Source organism: Eschscholzia californica, unplaced genomic scaffold (genome assembly GCF_041429995.1).
Source record: "Eschscholzia californica isolate CP2 unplaced genomic scaffold, dmEscCali1.0.p SCAF_3, whole genome shotgun sequence".
Taxonomy (NCBI): Eukaryota; Viridiplantae; Streptophyta; class Magnoliopsida; order Ranunculales; family Papaveraceae; genus Eschscholzia; species Eschscholzia californica.
This window is the reverse complement of record NW_028238420.1, coordinates 15,771,621-15,779,445: the sequence shown is the minus strand read 5'-3', so window position 1 is coordinate 15,779,445 and position 7,825 is coordinate 15,771,621. Positions and strand designations below refer to the sequence as shown.

The 7,825-nt window shown below is 35.4% G+C and overlaps 1 protein-coding gene across 2 annotated transcripts; it reads right to left on the bottom strand.

Annotated features, from left to right (window-relative positions):
- Positions 1-243: 243 nt before the first annotated feature.
- LOC147548681 (uncharacterized) lies at positions 244-7,332 on the bottom strand. 2 transcript variants are annotated; one of them, XM_086667543.1, is made up of 8 exons: positions 7,087-7,332; positions 5,659-6,360; positions 4,955-5,143; positions 4,747-4,838; positions 4,315-4,374; positions 4,140-4,209; positions 2,854-3,057; positions 244-742 (listed from the first exon to the last, which is right to left on the bottom strand). In XM_086667543.1, exons 2-8 carry the CDS (start codon positions 6,346-6,348, stop codon positions 359-361), a joined length of 1,689 nt encoding a protein of 562 aa, XP_086523669.1. In that variant the 5' UTR covers positions 6,349-6,360; positions 7,087-7,332; the 3' UTR covers positions 244-358. The 2 variants fall into 2 exon arrangements, with proteins under 2 accessions (XP_086523669.1, XP_086523671.1); XM_086667545.1 differs by having other exon boundaries at positions 5,659-6,373; positions 7,087-7,246.
- Between the last annotated feature and the right edge of the window lie 493 nt (positions 7,333-7,825).

The following is a 7,825-nucleotide window of genomic DNA, read 5'->3' as shown; positions in this document are numbered from 1 at the left end:
CTTTAGGGCCCCGACCTGGCCCACAGCTAGACTGTACAAGTCATTTCTGGTCCGACGCTTACGTAACAAGACCAAACTAAGCCTGATCATAGATGACGAACTCATGTTGACCCTGTGTTGAAGTCAACAGCCAACCTTAGTCCGAGTCCATAAGCCACGCCTATGTTTGACCCATTTGGGCCGGACTAGTTAGCTTTAACCCCAATTGTCAAGAAGGTAGCGATGGTAATACAACTCTAAGAAAGAGAATAAGTTTTTCTAAAGATAGTTAATGTTTATAAGTTGCGACCATGTTCTACATTGAACTAAATAATACAACAAAAGAAAGTTCTACAACAATTTGTACTTTTCCAAATCTTTATTGAATTAGAATATAATCTGCTCCAGGTATCATTTCTGCTGCAGTTGGAGGCAAGTTATTACGGGTATACGTTTGCCGAACCTGGGCATGAGTTTCTGCTTCATGTTGAAACATCTTAACTAGTTGTTGAAGCTCTAATTGTCTTACTTCGACTTGTCCTTCGGTCATGGGCTTTGTCAACCCAAAATATAATATACCAAGTGCAATTAATATAATGGCAAGTAGAAAGAGGAGTCCAGTAAAAAGACCAAATGCATATGGAGTATTTTTAGCTCCAGGCATTCCGTCTACGTTAATTCCAAAGAGTCCTGTTATTACTGAAAGAACAAGACCACAACCACCAAAAACTGCTAGATTGTGAGTGACTCGAAGACTTCGATCCTGTAAGATATATAATTAATCAGTTATGACAGTTTCTAACAAACAAAAATAATTTAGTAGTGATGGAGACCATCTTCCTATTGGGCCTCACGGCCATGGTGATAGTGGGCCTCACGGTCAAGAAGCTACATTAGCGTAGTTTCTATAATTAAGTATTTAGGGTTTCCATAATTATGAGTCTTAGCAATCAAGGAAAGTATTATTAGTAGTTATCTTATTTCCTTATTTGAGTCTACTTAGGAAAGTACAATCTCTATATAAGAGAAGTCTAGTCTGTCTTTGTTAACCAGATCAGAGAATATTATCAACCAAGTTTTATATTAATCAAGTTATTAATCAAGTTTATTGTTTATCGTTATTTTATCAGTTTTATTTCGTTAGTTTAGTTTATTAACAATGGTGGATTCCATTACTTTTACGCTTCCGCAACAATCTACATCAACTGGTATTCAGAGCTTGAAAACTCTGGGAACAAAAGATGAAACTTTTTTCATGGATACATCTCTCCTTGAGTGCTGGAAAATTTTTCCACGTTTAGATTGGGATCCCTTTTGAGATTCTAAACAATTTTATGTTGATCGAAAATATCCAGAAAAAATTAATACCATTTCTAAAATTCCTCTATTCGACGGTCAATATCATATAAATTTTTGGATTCAACATATGGAAGATTGGTTCATAAACCAAGATATCCACGATGAAGATAAGGTTTTTCTCATCGAACAACATATGTCCGAAAGAATCTATGAACAATTCAATGCAATGCAATGGGGACTCATTAATCAAGGGAAAAAATTCGTAGACGATTGGACTACATTGAAAAGCATCTTCAGGTATGTTTTTCTTCCTTTAGATGAATATTTTTCATATGTGGAGACAAATATTGAATCAAGTAGACAGTTCTCCAATGTTACTTCGGTCACCGTGTTCGATAGTATTGAAAAAGAAGTTCTTGACAAAAAGAACAAAAAATTTTCAATGACCGAGGAAAAAGAAGAACAAAGTGAATTATCCGAAATTCCTTCGACTACCATGGTCGGCACTGTTGAAGGAGGTTTTTTTGATAAAATAAATACTAGTTTTTCAATGACAGAGAAAGAAAAGTTCAATGAGATGAATAACACAAGCTCACACAAATTATTTGCTCCGTATATAATCCCGGGAGAAGAATTAGTTGTGTCGAATCATAAAATACTTTCTCCTCCATTGATTTCTTCATGGCTTTCAACTTCAAAGAATCATACAAACCAATCTTCATGGCCATCCATTGTTTTTCCAAGAACAAGACAGGTTGTATATGTGACCTCTTTCGTCAAACTAAAAGATGACGGGCGATGTCGCAATTTACTAGACGTATCTACGTTGGTATTGCTTTTGCGAGTATCTTGGCAATATATGTTTCACATTATAATTGGTGATATTGTCAATATTTTTCTTCTTCGGATTTTCGGCAATTTTCGTGAAAAGTGGGAACTAAGGATTGCCTTCAAACTCGTCGCCGAAGTTACCTTCAACATCGCTGATATATATCCTCATTACTTGGACGATCCGCTTTATGACAACACCAACTTGGGGGCAAGTTGTTCCGCAGCGGGGGTGTATGATGGAGACCATCTTCCTATTGGGCCTCACGGCCATGGTGATAGTGGGCCTCACGGTCAAGAAGCTACATTAGCGTAGTTTCTATAATTAAGTATTTAGGGTTTCCATAATTATGAGTCTTAGCAATCAAGGAAAGTATTATTAGTAGTTATCTTATTTCCTTATTTGAGTCTACTTAGGAAAGTACAATCTCTATATAAGAGAAGTCTAGTCTGTCTTTGTTAACCAGATCAGAGAATATTATCAACCAGTTTTATATTAATCAAGTTATTAATCAAGTTTATTGTTTATCGTTATTTTATCAGTTTTATTTCGTTAGTTTAGTTTATTAACAATGGTGGATTCCATTACTTTTACGCTTCCGCAACAATCTACATCAAGTAGTAAACACCCGTACAATCTAAATGAGTAACTTGTATTTGTGTACATATATGTGCTGTGTATATACATATGTATATATATATATATATATATATATATATATATATATATATTATGTGTATAAGTACCTGTAACCATGCTCGCATGGTACTCTGCATAACATCTTGAATGGTAAATAGTCGGCCACGAACTGCTTCTTGCTCCTCGATCATGTCTCGTGTAGTCTTTCGTATTCCTTCTAACAAGTTTTTCGTTACATTACCCCGTAAGTGTTGAAGAAGCTCAAATATAATCTCTTCTCTTGCATGCAATGACCATTTCACTCTAATCACCTACAGTGGAAAACATAAGGCATATTTTCCGGTTGAATACTATCTTTAGTATACAAATCCAAATAAAATAATAAAAATGGTACTAAACTTAGACATATTTCTACTGAAATTACTAAAATATTGCTATCTATGACTTGATTGACTGGAAAGCAACTTACCTTTGTATAGATTCAATAAACGACCAAATTAACAAAATATTTCCATGAATAATGTATTGCGGTAAAAAAAAGGGAGACAAAGTAACAAAAGTTCATTATTCAAGAGGTTATTTCGTCTCGGTTTCACCCAAAACTTATGGGGAAAACAATGAGATAAAACAGGAACTACACATAAAGAGGCGAACTTTAAAATAGATAGTCGAAAGAAATGAACATAATCTAAGAATCTAGTAACAAAATCCAAAGAGAGATCCCTTTAAAATTGACCTCCAATTTCATCTTCCCTGTCAATAACTCCAGTGCGGTTTCTTTCATATGACAAATAATATCCACAATTACCCTCAAAGTAAAAAACAGACATCCCACATTTTTTCATGATGCAAAAAACATATGGTGTATTAAGTTACACTTTGTTTACACTTGCATATGTGGCAACGTGGTATGATCCAAAGTACTTTTAGGAAGATGATTTCCTTCTTAGGCAAATCATCCTCAACAACTTGAAATAAGAAAATTTCTATCATTTGCATAGTATTTCCACAATGTAAATATAAGAAACTTGTTTTCGTACCAACAGAAATATTCTCGAAAATATTATCGATCAACTATCACAAGCTTGTGCACCTTATAATAACCTAAGCACAGAAATTTCAAAAACCAACTTTAGGTGTTTATAGCTAATATTATATGCATTTAGCTTTTGTTTTAGCAACATTCTAGAAACAAGTAATTTTTGTAAACTAAGTATAGTTACGACGGAAGAAGAAATGCCTCGCTACGATATAAAGCAATTGCTATTATTAATTCATTCCATTCAGAAATACTATCTAGTACATGTAGGAACGAGATTATTAGTAGCACAAACTATCAGAAAGCTTGATGAGAAGTAGAATGAATGCATAGAAAATCTGCAAGAACAAATACCTGTCTTGATAACCTTCTAATCTCTTGGTTCAGAATCACGCTGAATAGATTCATATCCTCTTGGTTTCTCCTATACATATGTAAATATTGTTTATGGTATGAACAATAGATTAGAAGTATTACAACTGATACTTACCAAAGTAGGCCAAAATGATAAAGCTGTGTCTAAGAATACCTGTTCATAAACTTCAACTCAATTTCATCAGCTGCTCCAAAAATGGATTTGCGAAATAACCTAAAATAAGTTCCAATGAAAATGTCGCAAATTACTGAGAACTCTATAAAATCTTCAAAACATAACAGCATGGCTTAGTTTGTTTCCAATTACGAATAACACTACTAGATACCTGAAATGATCCAAAGACACCGATCTTGTTCTTAAGTAGATTATACTCACAAGGATGAGATAATACTTATTATCACTGCTTACGTTTCTTAATTTTTTTAATCCAATCTAAGTCAAATGTTTCGAGTTTTGACCAGCTATTCACCTCTCCAGCTGGACCAAGATTTAATACCTTACTCGAACTACTGGGTGACAAGCTTTAAGGAAGTAATACTAGTTTCCATTGTCATAGAATGAACAAAATAAGACAATATGTGCTACCTGTCATCCCAGCGAGAAAGGCGGCAAGCTAGTTGCGCTATGACTTCATCTATTAATTTTGGTCCATTAGTACCACCAGAAGCAAGAAGCTCCTGAAACACAACATCCAAACTGATCATGAACATAGCGAGACTCAGGCTCGCAAATTGAACCATAGCTAAATGTGATTTATGATGAAATTTAGAACAATTTATCTAAAGTATCAAACCTGAACTTCCGTTATACCCAACACATTTATGTGTGATGGGGGTCCTTTGACATGCAATGCTGTGATTAGAAAGTTATGAGCTTTCCATGATCGAAGTACGATGGGAATGTCATCTTCATTATTAAAAGGATCACCAGCTGATTGCCCTAAAAGCTCAAATAATAGGCCTCCTGCAACCCTAACGGGAACCTGAATGACTAACAACCAAGATTAGGAATCAATTTTACAAGAAACTCCACAAAGTACTAATAACACAGAGTTGAAAGCCAAAATGATAGTCAAGTATCACTGAACCAAAAAGTTAGAAGTCTGACGTCAATACATACGAGAACTACTAATACAGGGCACTGTGGGAGATGGGAGCACTAATTCATTTAACAGTCAAGATGAGGCAAATAAGCTTCATTGCGTATCTGATATGACGTGCAACATAACTTGCTAAAAGGTTGGAAACACGAATACGAAGGATCGATTATGACCGAGAACCAGAGACAGAAAGGAAAGTGGTAAATCATTATAAGAAAAAGATGTCACGAAACATATGCACCATTACACCATTTGACCACATTTATATCATACCAATAGTCACTGACACCTCTAAATATATAGAACAAATGCAACACAATTGAGGCATCCTACCTCATTCAGGGTTACAAAAAAAGAAACCATATGTACTTGACAAGTTAAATAAGTAAAGAAATGACCTCATAAAGAAGGTGCTTCATGCGATCACTAATCAACCGAGTCTCATCTCTTAACGCAAGACTGATGGCTGGATGTAACCATTGTGCATTGCTTAGCCAAGCATGAATGAATTTGTCACCTGCATCTACATGACACCACCATGTTGGTCCAGCTGGACGTTCCCAGTAAGGAGCTGCTACATCTGCAACTGTAATGTCATCTTCTTCATCCATGAAATCTATTGGTTGGGAGGCCCATCCTTCGTCAACTTGAACTGTTTGGATGAGTTCAGATATTCTGTCCCAACCAATCGGTATCCAATAACTTCCTTCAAGTTGGTCCAATACATGAAAGTGGTCGGTTTGATAGTCACTGGTATCTTTCTTATCTGAAGGATAATTATCGTTGGATTCAACAACTGTTAGAGGTGCAGGCGAGTATATCTTCTGAACATTATGATGTGGCATATCGGTTGTTTCACATCCGTGTACTTGATTCTTTGAATCGGTACCATTTGTTGGTTGTCTAAAGCGGGTCTTGGAACCAAATTTTGGACGACTTGGCTTATTCCCTCTAACAAACTCAAAAGCACATATCAGCCCTTTTTTCCATAGATCATTCCCGGGCATGCCATCTTTACAAGAATAACTCTTCTGGTTCTCGTGTTGCTTCACTTCACTCTTGACGGGAGCTTGATGATTACCACTCATTGTGTATTTTACCTATCCAAGGAAACTATTAAATGACCACGTACTGTCCTTAAGACTCATTGATTGCAATGCAAGAGTTCAAAACTATAATCTAATCTTATGCTGGAGAAAGCACAATTATAGATAAAAGAGATAGCAAAAACTTATGCCAATATGTAATACAACCGTTACGCAAAAAGATAAGACATCTTCCTGGATATTTTGATTTTCACTTACTTTTTGGATATTATTAGAGGCATTGTCCAGAAATAGTCAGGAAAAGCAACTCCAACCTAGTAGGCTAGTACCTGACGACAGTTGACATCTAATACTCATACAGTTGTACCTATGCAAGCTCTATCTGTCGAAACCCTTTCTTGCATATGAAGTTATCTTTACAGGATATGCAGAGATTAATCTACTATTAGGACAGTAGCGATAAACAAGATTTCGAGGCACAAGTGGTAAGAGGTAAGTCTACTTAAAGGTCAAGGTTCGAGGCACACGCTTACCAATTCAAAAAAAAAGGATTTCTATTGGCCTAAAACTAAGAAAGATCCAAACAATGTTACGGACAAAATGTTTCTTGAAGAAAAATTACAAAATTTGGCTAGAAATTAACTCAATTTCTATTATTCAAACTATAACTTTGCGTATCTTTTTAGAAATAACTATGAAACCAAACAAAAAAAAAGTGAATTGGAGAAAATTTCAGTCATTTTGATTAAGTTTAGAAGAAATTAGGGTTAAGATAGTTACCTCATGAACACTTACTACTGCCCAATTTATTTGGTTGGATGGGATCGAACTGATTAGGGTGAAGGAAGCTCATATATTCAGTTATTCTTGGAGAGACAGAGAGAGACGGAAAGATGGAGCAGAAAGAGAAAGTGGCACAAACTTGACGTCAAGTCGTCGCAATCGAGCTTTCTGGTATTCGCCACATCAAAAGATGCCCCTCTGCTTAGGCCTTGGGCTTCTGGCCTTTAATTTTATATGTACTCTTCTCTGATAAAATAGAAGGGGAAATTTTATATACACAACCTTTTAGTGTTTATTTTTATTTTTGTATTGTCAGCATGTCTCGAATCCTTAACTTAGAAGGTGGAGGACTAAACTTCTTATCAGTCCAACCAAAGGTTGTTGGCTACACAACTTTTTACTTCCTCCATTCACGGTTGTTCCCACTTACCACTTACACCTCTTTTAACCGCATACAATCGTACATATGTTAGTTACACACATTTCACTCAAAATGGTTCGACTAACTCTCTCTAACCCCTTATCTCTCTCTCTCTTACATCAATATGCACTGTAGTTTGCAAAATATCTCTTTCATTTCAGTTATTCTCTCTCTAATTTAAGTGTTTCTCTCTAAGTTTTATGATTTTGATAACTGCAAATGAGTTTTCTTTTTTATTAATAAGGTAAGGAATGATGTTTCTCTAGTATACAAAGACTAAAAACTTGTCTTACTTCTTCTTGGAATCGGTCGGAA

What these genes read in the sequence shown, in the direction of transcription:
- LOC147548681 (XM_086667543.1), bottom strand. Translation starts at nt 6,348, where the DNA reads ATGAGTGGTAATCATCAAGCTCCCGTCAAGAGTGAAGTGAAGCAACAC. An exon ending in CTTTCTCGCTGGGATGACAG is followed by an intron (nt 4,375 to 4,746) that starts GTAGCACATATT and finishes AACTTATTTTAG; the next exon opens with GTTATTTCGCAAATCCATTT. An exon ending in TTAGAAGGTTATCAAGACAG is followed by an intron (nt 3,058 to 4,139) that starts GTATTTGTTCTT and finishes TTTCCACTGTAG; the next exon opens with GTGATTAGAGTGAAATGGTC.